Below are 22,064 nucleotides of genomic sequence, written 5' to 3'. Positions count from 1 at the left end.
AAAGGCTCTTTTTCCTTTTTACTAAAAACAAGCTGACGAAGGGGTGTGTCGTGTCCATGCTCCTCGGCCCCCGGCGGTTCATAATGGCAGAGACAGAGATCGTGGAGGGAAGATCCACATCCCGTGGGCCTTATTGGAATTCCAGAAATGTTGTGTTTGGATAGAAGAACAGGAAACAAGAAAAAAAGTAGAAAAACTTAATGCGAGGAACAGTGAGAAACTTGCTTCCACAGCTGTGCCTTCCATTATTCTTCTGGGCGGTAAACAAACATGGTGAGCTCTGACTCGTACCTGGAGACCGTCGATCTGGTTCAACCAGGCAAGAGCCACAGAGAGAGTAAGCAGAGGCTTGTGGGAAGCAAAGAAGGACACACCTGCTAAAGAGTCAGTTTACCATACTGAGTAGGCCTTCACGTATACTGCAGACTGTGGTGGTGGACTGACCCTCAGAACAGAGCCAAGCCGGACGAAAGGAGAGACTGTCCGGTGCCGATTAAAAAATATTTTTCAGAAGTCGTGCACTGATTTCATTTCTGGCTGCGGGCTGGCCATGTACATGAACAGGACATGTCACAAGAGGACAGAAGGCATTTACGTCCTTTGAGCTCTCCTAAGTTCTGTTTCTCAGTAAACCCGGAGCCGGAACGGGTAGTAATGGGATCAGCCCCCCCCCCGCCGAGTATGAAATTATCCTGAACCCCCACCAACTTCATGCACTCCAGAATGGGAAACATGCAGACTCCACACAGACAGGTGCACTCAAACACAGGACGCGAGAAGCAGTAGATCCAACTGCCACGCCGCTCTGCCACAACACCATGCCAAAATGCCACACAACTGTGCCTCAGCACAAATCCCATCTTGTATATATCACCTTAAAATGTTTTTTTCTCAGTCCGACAGTGGACTGAGACTCCAACAGCGCCAGCAATGTTGAACTGTTGAGCATAATGCCTGAGCTGATTTATTTCATGGTGTACTGTACTCTTGCAGAAATGCGTCTCGTTTTTTTGTGCTTTGCTGCGTTTCATGGCCATTTCCCCAGTGTTTTACCATAGTTCTCTATGCATCGGCTCACAGCCTGCTGTTAATTGAGCAAGCTGTTGAAATCCTGGACCCCAGTTGACTCTTGGCCAGGATTTAACTCAGGAATGACATGTTTATCTCTTGGGTCCCCACTGGCTTGCAGAAAGAGCAATTTGAATCTGCAATAATGTTATGTCCCATATTGGCCACAGTGAACTTATTGAGACAGCTTTTAAACAAAAACCCGCTTTCTTCTCCTAAACAACACTTTCTCACGCCTAAACTGACTGACGTAATGGTCGACTGGGGCCAAGTTCAAAATAAGCTGTTTCGTATAAATGTGTAGGAAACTCATTTGATTTTTTTTTTTTTATTTGACCAATGAAATTTTAGGGCCTGTTGCATGAATCATGCTTTTTGTGTGAGTTAAGTGCACCAAAGCTGAGCTATAAAACAACCACAAGTAGCGCTTACACAGGTCCTGAGAAATCAGAATTGTGCTGATTGTCCAGTGGCAAAGCTGAGTGTTTTGTCTGCCACTGGTGCGTGGAGGTTAATGTGATTGTGACCATAGTGTAAGCTGTGTCGTGACTTCATTAGAACTCAATAGCTGAATGTGTCTCAGATCAATAATGATTCCCTTCAGCTGGCTGGCTGTGTTTGCCCCCGAACTCTATGGCCGAGCTCAGGGCTGACGCCAGATATTCCCAGGATGCTTCCAGGCAGGTCAGATTTCTTCATGTGCCTTTAAACTCAAAATAAACAACTTGTAATCAATGTGGCAGGCCAGCCCAAGCACCTTGCCCAATTACATGTGGCTCTTCCTGTTCCGCGTCCGACGGAGAACAGCCGGGGGTTCAAAAGGGGGGATTTGCTCCGCGTTGTGCGGCACGGTGATGGCTTGAGGGCACTTCCTGTGGCTGGGCTCCCTCTGTCTCTGGCGACTCTGTCCAAACAAGCGGCCGGGTGCTCCGGGGGTAAAAGTCAGGGGCTCCCAAAAAAATGGTGTCATGGCGGCAAACGGGAAGCATGGTCGTCGGGAGGCGACGGCGAGGAATGGTCGTGGGAAAGTTTGGAAGAGCACGGGGAGGCTCGGGGAAGGACGGGATAAGCATAAGGGGACGCAGACTGCAGAAGACAGCAGCCCACCGCGGCGAAGCCTGGGAACTCAGAAGGGCGCAGGAACTGGGGATGAAAGATGCCTTTGTTAAGCGAACAGGCTTTGGCTCTTCAGAGACCAATGCCTATCCCACAAACCACAGGGCAGGCGCAGTGAAGTCAGCCGTGAAGCTCGATTCCACTGGGGTCCTGCTCTTGTGAAACATAATACAGGTGAAAGTGTTCAGAAAATACTGCTCTGCTGCACGTGATACAGCAACACAAAGCTCAAGGTTGCAGAGAACATACGTAATAAATACTGTGCAATGGTTTCCAATAAGTGGAATGTACAAACGTCTTGGAAAAGTGGAATGTGCATACATTTCTTGATTTTCTTTGTAGCAGATATTTATTTCCTCTGTAAATGCCTCTGGGTGGATGAAGAAGCATGTGCATGAAGTAAGTTTACAAAAATGTCATTCAGAATCCCTCAGCGTTTCCATCTATCCTATGTGAGCGGCGTGTTAAAAGAGTTGTATGGGATTCTGGTCATTGGTTTTCATTGCCGTAGTATTTGAAGATGCACAAATGTAAAAGGCTTCCGTTGTGGCCAGAACTGGCACTGAGGAAGCTCTGGGCAGTCCCCAGAGAGCAGCGCTGTGATTGGGAGACGGTTGAGTGCAGCTGTCTTCTGATTGGTCGATGGACTTCTTTGGTCTAACTGGGCGCTTAGCTCTTTACTCGCAAGTGTCAAATTCACAAACGCTGGTCAGGGCTGGGTCCCACTGAGTTTGGAAATCGGGGATCAAGATGTTTCCTCCCTCACAGACTCCCCCTCCTCCTTACTCTCTCCCCCTTGGCCTCTCTCTGCCTCACAGTCTCACGCTCTCAGCCTGCAGCCTCTCCTCTCCGGCCTTCTTCCCCGGCCCCCATCCCCTGGCCGCTATCTGAGCATCCTTCCTTAAAGCCTCTCACGCCCTGCCCCCCCCCCCCACACACACACACACCTGCCTGTATCTCTTTGGTGTGGCAGGGTGACCCCAGCCCTCAGCGCCCGGCTCTTACCGGCTGGGTTGAGCTGTTTGCTGATGGAAGACAGCCTCAGGCTTCCTCCCCGGCTCCCAGCCTAATTAATCCCAGGACCTGGGAAAGTTCTATGGCTTCAGGTATTGGAATTCAGAGGAGAAAATAAACCAGACCCCTGCGAGGAATTTTTGCCTGTGCTTGACAGGGCCTATGGGCCACAGTTACTTATGGCAGGTCCTTCTGTCAGCCTATGCTTTGGGTTTGTTCATGCCATATTTCTCTAGGGGAACGCGATTTAAAGAACGCACATGTAATGTGTGTGTGATGGTGATCAGATCACCAGAGTATTACACAGAATATTCAAGACTGGACTTTTCTTTTTTCTTTTTTTTTTACAAATAACTTGTACTAGCAATGACTTAGAACCATTTCTCAAACTTTTCGACTGTAGTAAACCAGGAATAGATTTTAATGTAAAAATACTAAGAACGTGAGAAAGGTTACAAATGAGAGGATGGCATTTGGCCGTTTGGTAGTTCGGTTTGGTAGCCCGTTGGGCAGTTAGTAGCTAACCGATACAAAGCTGTTTCATGAAAGAAACCAGGGTGTGAGCTTTAGCAACCTGGCTGGGTAGCTTGTTCCACACTCCCACAGCCCTTTGTGTAAAGACGTGCCTCCAGTATTTTCATCCAGGTGGGGCTGCACACTGGTGGAGGTGGAGGAGATCCCCATTACCTGTAAAGCGCTTTGAGTGGAGTGTCCAGAAAAGCGCTATATATGTGTAAGGAATTATTATTATTATTATTATTATTATTATTATTATTATTATTATTTTGTTCCGTATGTGCAACATTGAGTTTGAGAACAGTGCCTGGCTTGCTTTTAGCTTCTGTATTTTTACAGCTGTCGGTTTCACCTTTATTCACTTGTGACTCTGGGTGTCACACATCTCAGACCTCGAGTCATCTCAGGCTTATTAAAGCTCAGTGTTTCAGGTCTAGATCACACAGTAGTTAAAGCGCAAACACCTTGACCAAAGTGACCCATACCATGATTTTAAACGCCTTTACCCTCACGCCTCTCTGCAAACAGCTGAACAGGGGTCAGCACCCAGCTTGTGATGGCACCTCAGTGAGTATCCATTCATCAGAATGTTGCGTTTATATAATAGATTTTTGGCTTATGATATCTGCATACTATAAAAAGGTGCAGTGGTATAATTGACAGTGATAACACTGATGCTGCTCATAATTGACTTATGACCCTATTTCTAGCTCACTGAAATCCAGATTTCTTAGAGCTCATTCAGTAGCTTAATAATATGCAGCCATTGCTTTCTTAATCGCCGCAGGAGTCATGTTTTTCCCTTTGGTTTATTCATTCTTTTTTTATTCTGTTATAGTCTGTTTACTTGTTTGTCTGTTTGTTCTGTGACTCAGTAAGCAGGTGCAAGCCGTCTGACCCTCTTAGAGTGACGTCGTTTCGCTGAATGTTGTGTATGAAAACCCACTAATTATCAAACAGGTTTCACCGCTTTCGAGTAATTATTTCTGCCCTGATCAGCAGAGAGCCAGAACCACACTGTAATTAAGTCAGCAAGGCATGAGCCACAGTACATAGGACCTCCTCTCCCAAAACCAGGTTCATCTACATTAACAAAATTAATGACATTAATGCTCCCAAGCTGTCATTTCTCATTCTGACATGTCCAGTCTCGAAAGTATTCCTGTTTCCAAAAGGCTGTATTTGTCAAATAGATTTTGAATGTGAAAAATGCTGGCTGCAACTCTCTTGTGACTGCTAGCATCCCAGTGGGAAAATATACAAAGAATAGCAGAAGTTCACATTTGTCCCTTACTTGTTCTTTGAAAGAAACAGAAATGAAGTTTGGAACAAAAACAGCAGTTTGTTTGCTTCGTGTTTACTGAATGCATTCTTTAGATTTTAAAAGTAAATTATGTATTAATCTGGGAGTGGGTAACAGAAACCCCCTCAGAGGCATTCAGAAATGGTTTTCAAAGCTACAGGCACTGAAAGTCTTTACTGTTAGTAAAGATATGAAAAGGTACTCACTGGATGCTAATACTTGAAACAATTTAATTATGTTCAGATTTCTGTTCAAAGTCAATCAAAGAAGTTCATATTTAAGTTGAAAGTATTTGCAGATGGAAATGATCAGGTTGTCTACTGGAGTGATCATGCAATTCCTAGGTGCTGCTTCCTCTCTTGACCTTCCTGGGTAGCAGGGAGTGTATGATTTCATTAGATTATCAATAGTAACTTTGTACGTGGAGCAACCTAGCAACATTGTACAAGGGCTCAACCCCCCGAACCTCTTCTCCTCAGCAACTGAAATATGTCGGGCACAGCTCTGTTCTGTCCCTCTAGTCATTCGCAGGGTCACAGCCTGCACAGAGCTACTTCTTAGACAGCAGCAAGCTCTGCCACAAAGCTCTGTTCTTTTTCGTGGGAAGAACACTGTCCAAAACATGAGGGGCAGGTGGTTGCAGGACACATTGATCATCGACACTTCGAACGCACCTTGCGGCCCCGGGTTCCTCCCGGGGCTACGCCTGTCTGAGGGTCGCTCTGCCATCGATCATAGCTTTCTATAACATGCACAGTGCCACCTCTTCTCTCTCCTTTCCTGCTGGTCAGACAGTCACCTAGAGCAGATCGCTACGGGGTCCCCTGTCCCTCCAGCTGAGTAGGATTGCAAATACTTCAACTCTTACCTCTGGACTTCGTTGAGCATGGACAGAGACTGAGCCCTACACCATGGACTGGGATTGATGGCCTCTCACGTTTCATCTTTAGCTCAGTTTGGCAGTTCAGTGTACAGGGCCTGGTGGATCCCCAGAAAAAAGGCTTTTCCGGGTCTCCATGCAGATTAGACACCAGCAGCGTGATCCGGAGAGCTGTTCAGGACACAATGCTGCCCTGCCATCAGACACTGAGCTCAGCTGTAACTGGAATATAAGAGGTCCTCTCCATGGCTGCCACATTCCTTTAAATAAGTGAAGCCACCCACACCCACCCACTCACTGTCAGCCACACAGACACCCAGGGACACACACTCATACCCTTCCCGGCTGTATGATGGATGCCTGGCTCTGGTTCCAATGCTTTTCTACAGCCTTAAACTTTTATTCCCCCAATTGCACGGCTTTTCCTGATTTCCCATGCTTACTTCTGGAGGGAGATAAAAGGGATCTATCCTCTTCTGCGTTTTTTTTTTTTTAATGTGAGCCGTGCAAAAGCACACCAGGGTAATAAAAAAATTCAATCAGTCTGGTAGTGATTCATGTGTGGAATGTGCCGTCGGATTGCGTGGTAGAGTTCAGATTCAATTCACATGGAGGTACATCATAAATAATCACATCTGAATTGCTCTACACCGTCATTGGAAAGGGCATTTGTAGGTTTAACCCCAAGTGTGCTCTTTCTGCTCTTTCGTGTGTCCCCCTCCCTTCGCCAGGGGCCCCCACATCCACACAGCTAGGGGCCGGGGCTGGAGTCTATTATGTCCTTTTAAATATAGTGAACTCACAGCAGGGGAGCCTCTCTTCAAGCACAGGCAGAGGAAAGCAGTCGTCGGGGCTCTCGAAATGAAGTTTGACACCTCGTATAAAACGACACTAAACCGATCCTTTATCCTTTATCGCGGCAGGGGGGCTCTGTCGCCAGGCGGCCCCTCTCTCGTTCAGGAAGTAGGGAACATCTGGAAACATGTGGGCTGAGTTTCCCTCACTAGTGCTGCCCTGTGTTAAAATCTGTCCCACAGTCCCGTCGTAACCCATATTGTATCTACAGCTAGATAGCGTTGGAGCACACTGTTCGTTCTGGTGCTCTTCACCTTTGAGTGTGCTGTTTTTTTTTCATGAAAGAGTTAGTGCGCACTGCTCTCTCTCCCAGTGCATCTTGACAACCCCTCTTGTCTCCTTGTCTCTCTTTCTCTGTATTGTTCTTTCGTTCCTGTGCCCTGTGCTCACAGTGTTTCCAGTCTTAGCTTTGCACTTTCATTCCCCCAGACTTTCCAAACCTCTGATAAGACACGTGGGAGCCTTAGACAAGCGACAGAATCTTACCCGCTTGGAGTAAAAAGTAGTTGTTTAAATTCAGCAACGTCCCCTCCGTCCTGTTGTCCACGTGTGGTCCATCTCTCCTCCCTTTCCCTCCAGGTACCGGTCAGTCACCTAGAGCAGGGCAGATCGCTTTTGTCCGTCTGACTTCTACAGGGTCCCCTGTCCCAGCTGAGGTCTGTCTCAGCACCCCCCAGGCCTTTTGAAATGAAGAGGCAGCATCAGGGCAGCACCCCAGGCCCTGTCTCTGTGGTGGCCAGCTGTGGGGTTACTTTGTGTGCGCTGCTTATAATTATTCAACAGCTGCTTTATAAAAATACTGCAGTGATCCAGTTACGGAAATTACAATTTGTCATGAACACACACAGGGCAAAGAGCAGTGCAGCCCCAATGGGGCAATGCAGAGGACAAGCAGGGGAACATTCAGCATTCAGGACTGGACAGCGTGAGACAGAAAATTCAGACAACGGCCCCTCCAGTAGGTGCAGCTCAAGGTGTTTTCTTAAGCTCAGCCCGCTGTGGGAGAAAGCTGTTTTTCTAGTTGCAAGGATCCTAAAAAAACTGACAGTTTTTAATGTAAATGTTGCTTCTTTTACTATTTTTTTTTAAATACAGCTACGAGGAGGTGTAGGAGGGCAGTACTGTATTGTATTGTTCTGCTTTTGGAAAATGGAAAATGAATGACAAATCGGCTCACACAAAAAAACACAGCGAATACAATGAAAGGGATGCTCGTTCATTAAAAAAGGGAAAAGGGGATTAATTGAAAAGGATTTGAAGAAAAGACCAAATCACATCTCTTGTACAAGTGAAATGTAATCCAGCCACAGTTCTTTCCTTAAGAACAAGTTCTGCAAATAAATAAAAGTTATACCTTGGATTTTATGAGTGCTTAATGTTCCTGGCATTCAAGGCAGACTCACAGTCATCCCTGGAAGTGGGTTATACAAAGAAAGACAGTGAGAATCAGTTGGGCTAAGGGAGAGCTCATGCCTGCCAAAGGAAAACCTTAAAAAAACGAGAGTTTGCATTTTTGTGGCCAGCATAGAGCACAGATCTGCCTTGTCATATTGCTGTTCCTGTGTTTTCACTGCAGATCATAGCCAGGCCTGGAGAAAGTAAATCCAGGAAAAGAGATGGGGTGTTCAGGTTGAGATCTGTTAGTTTTCAGTCATGTGAGATTGAAATGGGAGCCTCACAGGGGGTCAAAGGTCACACTTCCTGTTTCCTGTCTTTCCTGGGTTATCAGTCTTATTCTTTTTGAGAGTCACATGTCTTCTTGTTTTATATTCCTGACTCCCAGCGCGAAATTCACACACACATGGACGTCCAGCAGAAAAACTCAGAGGGGCAGCATTTGTCTTTCCTGTAGCAATTTGTGGCAGTAGCTGCTGTTTCACTCATTTGTCAGTGGAAAAGCTGTGTGGGCGTAGGTTTTCTCACACAGATACTTGATAAAAACTGAGGGAGGAAAGAACAGAGTTACTTATCCACTCCTGTCCCTGGATCGGTGGGAAATGGGAAAGTGGAAGTGTCAAATTTGAAGTGGGGCCAGATGGTTTTATTTAGACTACAAAATATGCTGTGGAAAAAAGTTCATTTAAAGTAAAGAATGAAAAGTAAAAACATTGATTGTTGCAGAAACATATTTTGTCAGTGTAATTATATAAAATAAAACAAATCAAATTATTTTACAGGTTTTACGTTTTTCCCTTTAAAATCCATGTCTGTGCATTTTAACAATCTGTGACATTTCTGGTTTTATTAATAGTTTATACAGTCGCACCTCAGCGATCTCTTGGCAGTGGTTTATTAAGTTAAGCAACACATGCCTTTCATAATGTCTATTAATGTGTCAAAAAATAGCAACGAAATAGGATTATTTTACACGGTTTATCTGATTCTGAAACCCATAATAAAATATTCATTTAAATTATTTAGATGTCAAACAAACATTCAGATCTTACTAGTAAGTATTAGTAAAAAGTATTCCGGATTAAGACATTATACTCTTAAAAAAGCTAATGACAGTCATGTATCTCTATATAAAGTTATTATGTACTTGTTCGTGCCAAGACCCTTGAGGTCATGTATGTTTCAAGGAATATCCGAGTTTAGTATTTGTGTTACTTTGTAGTTTGAAAGAAGTGCTGTCTTGTCAAGCTATTGTTAACAGACGTAGTGTGTGACAGGCTCTTGGAGAGAAATGTTTATTCCCTGGGGCTGACCAATCAAACAAGTTTAATAAACGTACAATAATCTGAAGAACAAATCAAGCCAGACACAGCTGCTTCCACAGCTAATATAACTGTCTAAGTTTCTTCCATCTCTTTCCATGAGTCACTTCGCATAAAATGCAGCTCTTTCAGCTCAGGTATGTAGAGCAATCATAACAGCACAGGCCTTCCAGAAACCCTCCACAGGCACTTGCCTTATATAACAGTATACACACTTTCAGCCTTCGTCAGGCTCTCCAGTGAGTCCCCACGGATCCGGATAAAATTTGGTTTTCAGGCACACTGAGACGTGAGAGGTGACTCTGGTCTAGAGTTGTAATGAAATTTGTTGAATTTGGCAAGGCATTTCTGCATTCTTACTTTTTCTGTGGCTTAGACAAGAATTCACTGTGCTTTCCTACAGTGTACCTATTGTAAGCTGTACAATAGAAACCATCAAGACACGCAACAATAGATGGTGTAGTTCTGGAGTCCCCTGTGTCTTGTGGTTTTCATTCCAACGAGCCCCTTAATCGCAGGCTAATTGACTTGCTTGTATGTCTCTGCCCTCATGCTTCAGTTTCATGAATACTCTGCCGCAGGTGTGCGGTTGAGAAAAAAAAAAGTAGCAAACAAAGCTCATTCTGTTCACTCTCCAACTTGCTTAGTGGTCACTGTCCTAATGTCCGTCTTTAACGCATCTCTTTCAATGTCTCCAATTAGTGGTGTCCAGATACAGGACGAAAAGACGCTGAAACCTCTTCACAAAAAAGGCGCCCTGCGTCCTGTTGAGATCTAATTGCAGTACTTCTGTTCCTCATTCCTGAATGAGGTGAACGAGGGCAACCGAGTCTCACAGACCTGCTCAGAAAGTCCCCTGAGTGTCAGGCCTACAGGATCCCTGACCCAGTCCAGTCCTGATGGTGTCACAGCCTGCTTGTAACCTAGTTAAACTGGCTGACTGGTCGAGAGGATGGTCGAAGGCCAGAGAGCTGGGCTGTGATTAAGCCAGGCCTGATGACTGGGGAAAGAGCACTGGGCACCTGCACCACCTGGGGAAGAGTCTAAAAAGTTCAGGGTTCCGGATCTCGCTCAAGTGGGCAGGGATGTTTGACAAAAATTAAAAACGCCCTCTGTCGCCTGCGGGTGCTCGTTTCTGGAAGGGTGTAACGTGCACCTGTCCAGCTGTGCCTGTTGTTTACCAGTTTACCAGGCTGCTCTGCAGAAGCCACAGGCAGCTGTGCTTCACCACGCCGTGCCCATGCTCTCGGTACGCTCTGCTGCATTTCCCCCTGCGCTCGCTGGAGACAAGGCCTGGACTGCTGGGAGCCCTTTATGAGGGAGGGGCACGTTTGAATTCCTTCTGGGGCCTGGCTGCTTGGGAACCACAGCTCACCACAAGCCCTGGCATGCTTGCGAGACACTTGGCGGCTGCGATGCAAGGTCTGGTTCTAATCAGGGCTGAGAAAAACTCCCTGCTGCCAGCGCTGTCACTGGCTCCCTTTCCCCTGCACCTCTGTCAGCCTGCTGCCCAGCCCTGGACAGGCCCTGGATACCCTGCTGGCGTCCCCTCGTAGGAAAGCAGTGTGGAGATGTAGGTTGAACAGCAGTCTCCAGCCCCCACACTTATTCAGAGCACGAGGCGGCGGCCCTGACATCGCGCACAAGTAGGTGACCCTTGAACTCAGTAGTGCAAGCGAGGATCACAGGGCACCCGATTGCAAATCCCTTACAGACGCACGCGCCAAACCGCTTGAAAAAGAGCAGTATCTCATACTGTCGCGGGTCTTTCTACAGCTTGCGTCGTGTGTCCGGCTACAGAACATCGCCGGCTCCAGAGGCCCACGGCCACATCTCTGTGGTGCCACACCGTCGGGAAAGCAAATGTCCTGCTCCCCTCGTGACACACTTCCTCTCTAGGAAATACCTCCAGGGAACATTGAGCCGTGCTGCCCGAACAAAAAGCAATACAGGATTTTTTTCTCTTCCTCGGAACGCTTTGCCCTTAAATAAAACCAGTGTTATCCTCATGTCCTGAAACAGCGCCAAGGGGGAACCTTGAATCCACTCGGCTTCTTGCAGAAGTTGTTTAGCAAGTAACGATTAAATCTGCTTCATTTTTTTTCTGCGTTGCAATGATGCATTCCAAGTAGATACTTGTAGCAACACGGCTTCGTCATGCGATGTCAGGAGCCGTGTCATACATGGTGCTGTTGATCTAAAAAATATGAGCTGTTTCCAAAATATGTTTTGCATAGCCGTTTTGTTAGTTTAAAAAGCGGTAGCATATGTTGGTATAGGCAGGTGGCTTTAGTCTATTAGTGCATTCAATTTGTTTGCCTACAGAAGGTCTCAAGATTTGAAGAAAGGGTATGTCTTCTGTTTTTTTATACATTCTTGCATTGCTCTGCTTTGGAGTTTGTTTTATGTGTGACACTGGGCATCGCCGGGCTGTGGCTATCACAGAGGAATCTACCACAAACCACATTCTGGGTTTGGCAACACAAACATTAATGCTGCTAATTATAAAAAATAAAAATAAATCAAGTTCTAAGGCTGTCTGATTTTTGCTTCTGAAAGAAGAAATAGTATTTGTTGAACTGGAGGACCACTGGCATTAAGAACATAATAAAAGTTACTAATAGGAGGGCAGCAGTCTTATTCTCCTGGTTGTTCAGTAGCTAATTGATCCAGGGATCTCATCCAGCCATATCATAAAAGAAGCCAATGTACTGACAACATGGCTGGGTATCTTGATCCACTCTCCCACTACCCTTTGTGTAATGAAGTACCTCCTGCTCTCAGTTTTAAATGCACTTTCGCAGTTTCCATTTGTGATCTCTTCATGTTCATGTTTCACTCTTGGTTCTGAACAAGTCATCCGCACTGCATGTTTCGAATATGAGTCAGGTCCCCTCATAGTCTTCGCTGTTCAAGAAGTTTACTGTTTAAGTCAGTCAGTGTTGGAGAAATTCTTCATGAATAACAAGGACTATGCTGTATGTAATCTCTTTGTCCGAAGTGACGTGGAACTGTACCTACTGGCTGCAGCAGCAGGGGTCCACCAGGGACTTGAACCCGCAGCCTTCCAGTTACGAGTTCAGGGCCCTGGCCACTGCTCCACGCTGCTGTTATCTGGTTCGCTATGTCATTTTACGATGAGATGAATGTTTCTGCAATGACCTTGCTCATTATTTTCTTAATCATTAGAACTATGAACCGTGTATTGGCTTCACCTTGTCATGTTACCCAAGCCTTGTGTAAGATCTGATTTACTATGATTTACTACCATGATCGGGTTTTATTGAAGTGTTTACATAGTTTGTATGTATCTGTTAGTCTGGCTTCACGAGACTGCATTTAAATAAAGTGTTACCAAATAGAGGTTTGGAGAGAGTTTGCACGTGCCTTGTGCAAAATTTAAAAAGACAGGAAGTGTGGATTTCTTGTCCACAGCTATAGAGTTAGACATTTTAATGCACTGTGCATGGATAATCATGGAGGTGGAGATTCTGCTGGGTAAAGGAGAAAGGGTGGAAAATTGTTTTCTGTCTCAACACTTTCTGTCAGTTTATGGTTATACCACTGTTCTTCTGTATCAACAGAAAATTGATGGTTCAAGTGAAATCTGAGTGGACGTTGCCCCGCCAGCCTCTGTAAAACTATGTGTAGTTCCCTTTTTGCATTTTCCAGAGCTAGCCCATCTGAACTTAATTTTCCCTTTATGAAAACAACCAAACAAACGCAAGAAAATAAAAAAAACCCTCATACGGACTTGGCAGGCGTGCCACTTTGCCGGCGTTTTTTTTAAAAGCAAACCTCGGGATCGCAGCGAGGCAACAACAAGGTCGTGCTTGTTCTCGGGGGCGATCCGGCCTCTCCGCCTGCTTTTCCCTGCGCTTGGAGCTGCTCCTGCGCTTGGAGCAGAGAGGGGAGGGGGTTTCACAACACAGGCTGACAGAGCCCTCTCATTCACACCTGACAGCGAACCTCTTGCGCGCCCGCATTTCAAGAGCTCCACAGCGCGGGCCCAGCAGAAAAAATAATATTGATGAACAGCGCTAAAAATAAGAACTTTTCCGACACGCTCCGGTGCAACAAGCCCACAGGGGCTCTTCGTGTAGACCCTCGTGCAGCTGCTGCTCGGGGATCAGGAGCCGATGAAGTGGAGGGCCGTCACTCTGAGCGCGAGATTGTCAGCCCTTTTCTGCATTTCATTCAGGTGCCACCTGGATCGTAACACATGCCAATGTATTTGTACTGGGTTTAGAGATTAGGAAGAGACGTGAGAGGCTCTTTTTATTTTATTTTATTTTATTTGCAGTGGGTGAAAGCTTTAACCGTTTAATTAGAAAGGAACGCCATACAGTGTACTGTATATATATAAGACTAGCGGAAAAGAATCCTAAAATTTTACATAAAAAATGCCGATAAATGACAGTAAAAGCCCAGTTTCAGGCATGGTTCTCCAAACAGATCATTAGCAGGCTCAGGGGGCACGTTATTTATCACTGCACCTCTCCTTCCCCTCCCTGCTGTGTGTCATGATGGAGATGCGATGTCACGACACATGCTCACACCCCTTCGTGATCTCAGACCCCCTGCCGAATGCTCTGATGGGTGGGGCGCCTTGTCAGATGGCTGCCTGAATCATCTTTCCTGTCATGGTACTGCTGTAGGTGTGGAGGGCCTCACTGGAGACCAGCACTCTTCTTTTGTCGGACCTCATTTGGGGTCCCCTGGCGCTTAATACAACCCAAGGGCATGTCAGAGCTCTCATCTCTGTGCAGAGAGCTGCAGAATTCTGTCTGGCCGCCTGCAGGTCCTGTTGAATCCTATGTTCTGTAGAACCCTTCCCAGGCTGTCTCCTGTCTCTTGTCTGCATTACCCTGTGAATGTGCTGAGCAGCAGGTGTGACGTAGGATCTTGTTGGACTGTTGAGCGGCGCGAGAAAGGTCCCAGGTCTGTCCCAGAGGGAGTGCACGTTTGCTGATATCGGCCATGTTCATTTCTTCTGGTCACAAAGCTTCTGGTTCCCCATGCCAGAGACACAGAGAATCTCCCTTTTGACAGGGAACAGAAGCAGCAGTTTAATTTCCGAGGATTAAGATGATTTTCGTGTGATTTTTTGTGTCTCTGCTCCGCATTTTTGTGTTATTGTAGGACCCATCCAATCCTTTTTCTTGTAGTGCTTCAAATAAACCCTCAACGGTGTTATGCCCAGACTCTCCGGGAGAAAGGTGGCTGGCTGTTTCACAGTGCATTGTTCTCAAGACACACAGAGTCACACCGACATCCAGACAAGAAGGCTGTTGTGGGTCTGTCGGGAGATGACTTTACAAAAAAGCATAAATATTTATATTTAACAATGGCACTGGCACAAGATTGCAACTTTGTTTAATGTATTGCCTAAAGTTTATGAGCATTCTAAATTTAGAGTCAGTGTTTAACTGCACTTCATAGCTGCTGAGGACAACATGTCTGGACACACTTCATTTTCTCTCAGGCACCAAAACTGCTGCTGTTGGGTATTTTTTCACTTCTGTATGTGGCAAACTCAAAAGTGTTTCACTGCCCTTGTATCACAGCCACATCAGATTCAGAGATTGGCACACTGGGTGACCGAAGCCTGATTTCCCATAAGCCATAAATATTGCCGCAGTGTTTACTTTCAAGGCACACACACCCCTTTCAGAAAAGGCAGTATATCAAGAAAGCTGGCTCCCACCGCAATGAAGGGCACCAATTCCAGGCCCGATATTTTATAACTTTGGGTGAGTATCTCGATTGATGCCACAAAGCTTTGCGTGTGCTGTTGACTCGGAGGAGTCGGGGCGATGCTGCCTGCTGGGGGTGCTGGGCCCTGCTGGCTCAGGCTGGGCGCGGAGAGCGCCCTGTCAGACGCCCCCTGGAACTTGTTTATTCGCAGTCGAGCTGCTCTTGAAATTGGCTGCCCCGTCTTCGGGATGAACTGACTCACTGTATCGCAGCGAGCAGCGTGCCATTAAAAACAGGACCTCACTCCGAAGCCCAGGGGGTCTCCATGGGAACAACACGGAGGGATTAGCGCTTGCATCAGAGAGGGTAAATGCCTTCTGAGAGAGACACACACATCATAATCGAGTCGCCTGTAATACAATCTTTGTGCCCTCGTGTGTAGTTCTGTATGTGTGTGTGCTGGCCAGCTTCAATTAGGCCTCACTCAGGCACTTTCATTTTTTCTTTAAATAACGACTGCGCATCACGAGAAAGTGACCTTTTCTTAGGCAGCTCTGCTCTCGCTCTCTTTCGTGTTAAAAATAGGATGTCTTTGATTGCGGAAGCGTGCGCCCCGTGTGTCGCCGGAATGTTTTACCACGTGGGCAGGCAGAGCACTACATGAGGGAATGTGTGAAGCTCACCGGGTGAGAAGCCGCTCTCTAACATTTAGCCTTTTGTTTTGGCTGTGTGTGTGAAAGCTGTCACAGGATGGCAAAAGTGACACTAGAGGCATGAGGAATGGTTGCAGGGAAGACCACTGCTGGACTCCAGCCCTTGAAACTGAGCGATTCCATTGCCACAGCATGGCCGTCAGTAGACTCACTGTCACTTGACTGTCTCCTGCCCCCAAAAGTACAGAGCTGGCGCCCCTAAGCTGGAACTCTTTGTGAGTGTGAATTCTTGTTGTCAGAATGGTTCCAAAGTGCCAGGAATTAGGTTTCACTGGATTCAGGAAGGGAAGTACAGATGGACACCCTTGACTTTTAAGAACGTAGGAAAGGATACAGATAGGAGGCCATGCGGTTTGCTTGGTAGTTACTAGATAATTGATCCCAGGATCCCATCCAGCCACGTCTCGAGAGAAGCCAGGGTACTGGCTTCAACAACACTGGGGGGCAGCTTGTTTCACGTTCTCACCACCCTTTGGGTCAATAAATGATTTCTGTTCTCTGGTTTAAGTGCATTTCCACATAGTTTCCGCATGTGTCCTCTGGGTCGTGTTTCACTGCTCATTTGGAAAAAAATCTGCTGGGCTGTCTGTGTCGGGGCCTGTATTCATTTGGAGCTTTATTCAAAACCGGTGAGGATTTTGAATGCTTGATTCGGGTCCAACCTTGTTCAGCCTGTCAGTGAAGGACATTCCCTTAAGTCCAGGAATGTCTCTGGTTGCTCCTTTCTGGAATGATTCCAGAGCAGCAATATGTTTCCTGCAACACAGTAACCAAAACTCTTCCCAGTGTGCTTGAACGAGGCCTCTGTGCTGCACGTTGCTTCATGCCGACTGGTGTGCGTGTCCGGCTCTCTTTCTGCTCCAGCTCCTGAGACTGGTGTCGGCCCCCCGGCGCAGGTTCAAGACCCGATCGGGCGGGGGCGGCGCGGAGCAGGAGGAGGAGGTCCTGGAGAGCGGCGACTGCGACGACGAGGACGAGTGCAGCGGCTCGGGGCTGGGGCTGCCCCCCCGCCACAGGAGGCTGCGCATCTTCGCAGGTGAGACCCCCCCCCGCGGCCCGGGCGCGAGTGTCACAGGTTCACGTTGGATACTCCGGTTTGCCTGCAGGGCCGCAGTGCAGCTGGGTATTAATGAGCCTTCCATCACAGGCAGACGAAGACTCACGAAACGCGGTGAGCTGAGCTGCCACTTCACTCCATCTGTTCAGTGCTTCATACATGTTAATCCAAATAAGCCAACAGTACAGTTCCATAATTCAAACCCTTGACAGAACAGAACAACACCCAAAAGATTTTTGCCCTAGGGGAGGGCAATACATGCTTCTGTTACTTTGGTGTGTTTTTTTTAATTGCTAATTGCACACTCATTCTAAATTGAATTTTCAACGCCTGCAGCCCCGAAGGTTGCAAGTGTGCAAACTGCATCGCCTCTGGGTTAATTACAGGAGAGAATGTGGCCTCTCTCTGCTTGCAGTGCTGTGCTGTGCTGTACTGAGATGAGATGAGATGAGCTGAGCTGAGCTGAGCTGAGCTGTGCTATGCTAAGCGGTGCGGTGTGGTGCTGTGCTGTGTTATGCATTGTGGTGCAGTGCTCTGCGGTGTGGTGCTGTGCTGAGCTGTGTGTTGCAGTGCTGTGCTATCCATTGCTATGCTGTGCTGTGTTATGCGGTGTGGTGCTCTGTGGTGCTGTGCTTTGCTTTCCTGTGCTGTGTGGTGCTGTGCAGTGCTATGCTGTGCTGTGTGGTGTTGGGCTGTGTGGTACTGTGTGGTGCTGTGCTGGAGTACTCAGTTAAAGAGGAGCATTGACTCTGTGCTCACCTTCTCAACTTTTAGGGCTTCGAATTCTCTCCTCCTCCCATCTGGGAGCAAGCGGAGCCTGAATAGGCAGTGCTTTAGTACTTTACAGAAAATGAAACAAAACAAAAAGGGCGAAAAGAATGAAAAGGGGTGTGTGTGTGGGGGGGGGGGCATTGCTGTTTTAATATTAAGAAACAAAGCTTATGCAGCTGAGCAAACACTCGAGGTGCTGCTGTGTTGTTGTTGTTGCTCTGATACGGGGTTGCTGTAATATTTTCGCGGGCGGAGGGGGGTCTTTCTTCAGCAGAGGAATCCGGCGTCCGAACACATCTGCTAGCGTCTGAGATAAACAGTGCCGGCACGCCACCCTGTCACGCAGAGAGCCGGCACCACTCCTCATCAAAATACCCTCATTCCTCAGACTCTCTCCCCCCCACCGGGCCCGCCTGCACGCCACCCAGCAGCCCCTTCGGAAAAGTCCACACTGGCGGTTCCCGTGCTGGGATTTTCAGATTTTCTATTTGAGAACGATGGGCCCAACCAAAAAGCAAATCCCTCGCCCCTGCCTTCCTCTCATGACCTCGCGCTGAGCGGTTTTCTTCGCTGTTGCAGGAGTACGAGCAAACGGCTCGCCTTTCCACGGGGTCTGCGGTTTCTTACGTTCCTTTGACCCGTTTGTCACGCAGTCTCAGCACAGTCCCGAAAGGCTAACGCCCATGTCGGCGCTCCCATGGTGTTTACGCCCCGTCTTTCAGACGTGAAGGTAAACTGGGGTGCTGACTGCCTGCTCATTCAAGTCCCGTGGCACTGAGTGCGGAGTAGGGGTGCACTCATAGTATCTAGACTGTCACTCTCGTTCGCCTTGTTTCAGGTGGTGAAGCAGTGTCTTACCTCCCCCTGGGCTGCTGTGTCGTGCAGCTGGGGGCCCAGAAGGGCTGGAGCTTGTCACCCAGGTGTGCGCTGTGCTATGTATGAACGGCTTTAAGATCCTTTGTGATGAACAGTTCCACCCCAGTGGTAAAGACTACAGCATGCGTGTGCTCCAAAGGCTCCAGAGGGATGCTGTGTGATTTGTCCTAAGGAAGACTAGGTATTTGATTGTGTGTCAGAGCATTACTTTGAAAGGCCTTTGAAAGGGTTGCAGGACTGCATGTATCCTTTTTTTGGGGGGGGGAGGGGGTGAGAAAGAAATGCCTTTGCACAGCCCTACTCTTCCTTATCCCATTAAGGTAAACACGGATGGTGTTTGCTGTGGACTGTGTGTGTGTGCTGAGTTAATTAGCAACCTGATACATGAAATGCCTGGTTTCGCCTGGTTGTCTCAGACAAAGGAGATGTTTGGGAACAAGAAGCGAACATCCCCCCACTATCACCTTTCCTCTGGGCCAGGGAAGAGCTGCCAGACGGATGTGTGCAGAAGGTACAAACCACAAATCAGTGACATTCAATAGATAGATAGATAAGACTTTATTGATCCCGAAGGGAAATTGATGAAACGATGACAAACACTGACCATGCATCTCCACAGCAGCAGAGCTGGGTGCTTCAGCCAACTGGTGGTCAAAAACCACCTATCCATTCTTAACCACGTCTTTCGTATATGGTCGTGGGGGAGCTGGAGCCTATCCCAGCAAGCAACAGGCGCAAGGCAGGACACACCCTGGACTGGCAGGGCAGACAGACGCAAACACAAACACACACACTCACACCAGGGCCAATTTTCCCAGAAGTTAAGCAACCCGCCAGCATGTCCTTAGATTGTAGGTGGAAACCAGAGAACCCAGAGGAAACTCACATGAACACAGGGAAAACATGCAAGGTCCGAACAGACAGCACCCCAGGTCCGGAATTGAACTCCCAGCACTTCAAACAACTGCACCACCAAGCTGCCCCGTCAAGAGCCATTCATATCCAAGTTCAAAAAGCTTAGCTTGCAGGACTGATGAGCTACAGTCTTGCTCAAGCCGAAACCATTAACATTACTTTATTAACCCTTTACAATTTCTTGTATTAGGAATTATCTTTTCGCATACCCCAGCTTGCTCTCCATGAGACACACAGACAGGGAGAGAGCCTGGGGTCAGAGCGCAGGGTCAGCCATTGTATGGCGCCCCTGGAGCAGTTGGGGTTAAGAGCCTTGCTCAGGGGCCCAACAGAGTAGGATTCCTCTGCCAGCTGTGGGATTTGAACCGGCAACCTTCCAGCCACAAGTGCAGATCCTTAACCACAGAGCCACCGCTCCGCCCCAAACAGTAAACAGTAAACATTCAGAACAAGAATATAATGTTATTGTTTGCAAGGCTCTGTTCCTCTGTTCCTCAGGCTGTGACAGGAGATCACATACTGGTCTGCAGCTCTATTGAGTTTCATCCCCCCTCCCCCAGTGGGATTGAGAGTTATTCCGATTCTGGCAGGTGTGGGAGAAACGAGTCTTACAATAGTTACAACAGGCTCACCGCACACAAAGGTATTTGAAAACATAATCGTCTTTTTGTGTGCTTGTGTGAAGGCAGTGGTGTAGGAGAAAAAAAAGACTTGCAGTATGAGATCTTTAAACAAACAGATCTATGTTCTTTCATTCTGCGTTATATCATCTAGATCTTTAGCAGCGTTGGGTTTTTTTCATTCAGTGAGAATTTGAGAACATGATAAGATAAGACAATGCAGTGAAAATTTTCTGGAGCCGGATGTCTGGATTTCACGATTTGTGGTCCGCTGTTCTGCTCGTTTTATCACATGTCCCAGGATCCAAGATCCTAGGATCCCAGCTACGGCATTTCCAATCCAAAACAATGTTTGCAAACAATTCCAGCCATGTCAGCTATGCCAGGACAGGGATTCCCACGTCTGTCTGTCTGTCTGCACCTTCAAAGGCTGCAACAGGGCCTGTCCTGAAAGACAGGGCTTCTGAGCGCACAGACACGCTCTCCGTTCACACTGCCACAGGAGCCAACAACTGCTGTCGCCAGCCGAATACTGCTGTCCTTCTCCGTGGGCCTGAATAGGGATCAGAGACACCCTTAAGGTTTCATGCACTGTGCCCTTCAGTCCTCCTACAGCAGCCCTCCACGCTTTGCCTGGGCAACCAATACTTTGAGGGCAAATGTGTTTTTCTTTATCAATTTTAATTAAAAGGATTAAGTATATTTGTGTCTTTGCAAACAGTTTGGATAAAGTGAGGAATTGGCTCTTAAGGCTCAGTGATATACATTATAGCATCTAAACACTACCTGTTCCCTGCCTATCGATGCTGCTGAAGGAACAGAACGCTTTGAGGGAGCAGGAGGACTGGGCGGTGGCTGTCTGTCCATCAGACACTCAGTCCCTACACTGTAACTCATAGTTCGTGCCAGTAAAGCTCTCTGAATGCGGATGTAAAGCAGCACCTGATGAAGAGAGCTAGCACAGGTGCTGTTTCCTAGGGGCTGGACAAAGCAGAGAGGGTAGGGTGCAGGCCATTGTGTGCCCTCGTTTAGTGCACAATGGAGGGATTACACGCAGGTCTGATGACAGGGAGACCATAGAGACCAACAAGGACTTAAATTCAAACACTTCAAAAAAAAGTTTTTGGCCTTTTCCTTTTGTTTGTTTTTCTTAGCAGTTGTTTGATGCGTCAGTGGCTACAGAAAGCGTTGCTAGGTGTCCAGATTCAGTCAGGTCTCCTCTCTAAACCAGGATTTACAAGAAAATGAGAGGAAGGCCTTGCTTTGTTTTTCTGATGGAATGAGCTGGGACTGATCCTGGTCTGCCCAGCTGCCTCCTTGCAGACAAAAGTCACTGCACTCACCCTAATTACTGTGCTCTGCACTCCAGAGTCCCTGTGCTTATGCCACTGGGACCGCCACAGGGACATTGGGGAGCCCCAAGACGGCACTGCGGTTGAGCGTTTTAGGAGCACAATCGGATTGGAACAATCAGATTGAAACAAACAAGCAGATTGGATTTGTTCCTGTAATCTGAAACGTGCAGTGTGAAAGGTGACATGGTTCAGGGCAGCAGAAATGGCAGAAATGCACTTGCAGATATTGAGAGGTTATTGTGAGGGACCTGAGTGAAGATCAGGACATGTGGAACGATGTTTTTTTTCCTCTCACACTCCTCTACAGCAACCTTATGTCCTATAGCTGCTGTTTTCCTAGAAGACCTTTGTGAATTCTGAAATATAATCTGAGCAAACCCCTTAAATAAATGAAGAAAATCCGTCTCCTTAAACCTCTTGGATAGCTGGTGCTTACACATACTGTATGCCCATCACGAATGGGATTTCCACCTACAATAAGGAGCTCGTGAAGGTGGGGGTAGATGGTAGTTGTACCAGACACTTGAAAGACAACAGTACAATAAACCGGTTATTGTAAAATCTCCTGATGAAGAAAGAATTAACAGCAAC

At 47.2% G+C, this 22,064-nt stretch overlaps 1 protein-coding gene across 1 annotated transcript in view; it reads left to right on the top strand.

Moving 5' to 3' along the window:
- The window catches only part of gpc3 (glypican 3), a 117,116-nt gene that overhangs the window by 79,700 nt on the left and 15,352 nt on the right, over positions 1 to 22,064 (top strand). Inside the window, exon 7 of the mRNA XM_088597171.1 lies at positions 16,744 to 16,915. Within this exon, the coding sequence (XP_088453297.1) occupies positions 16,744 to 16,915 (172 nt within the window). The remainder of the gene's footprint in view (positions 1 to 16,743; positions 16,916 to 22,064) is intronic.

This window comes from Lepisosteus platostomus, chromosome 10 (assembly GCF_059453375.1).
Source record: "Lepisosteus platostomus isolate fLepPlt1 chromosome 10, fLepPlt1.hap1, whole genome shotgun sequence".
NCBI lineage: Eukaryota > Metazoa > Chordata > Actinopteri > Semionotiformes > Lepisosteidae > Lepisosteus > Lepisosteus platostomus.
This window is presented reverse-complemented; position numbering and strand designations above follow the sequence as displayed.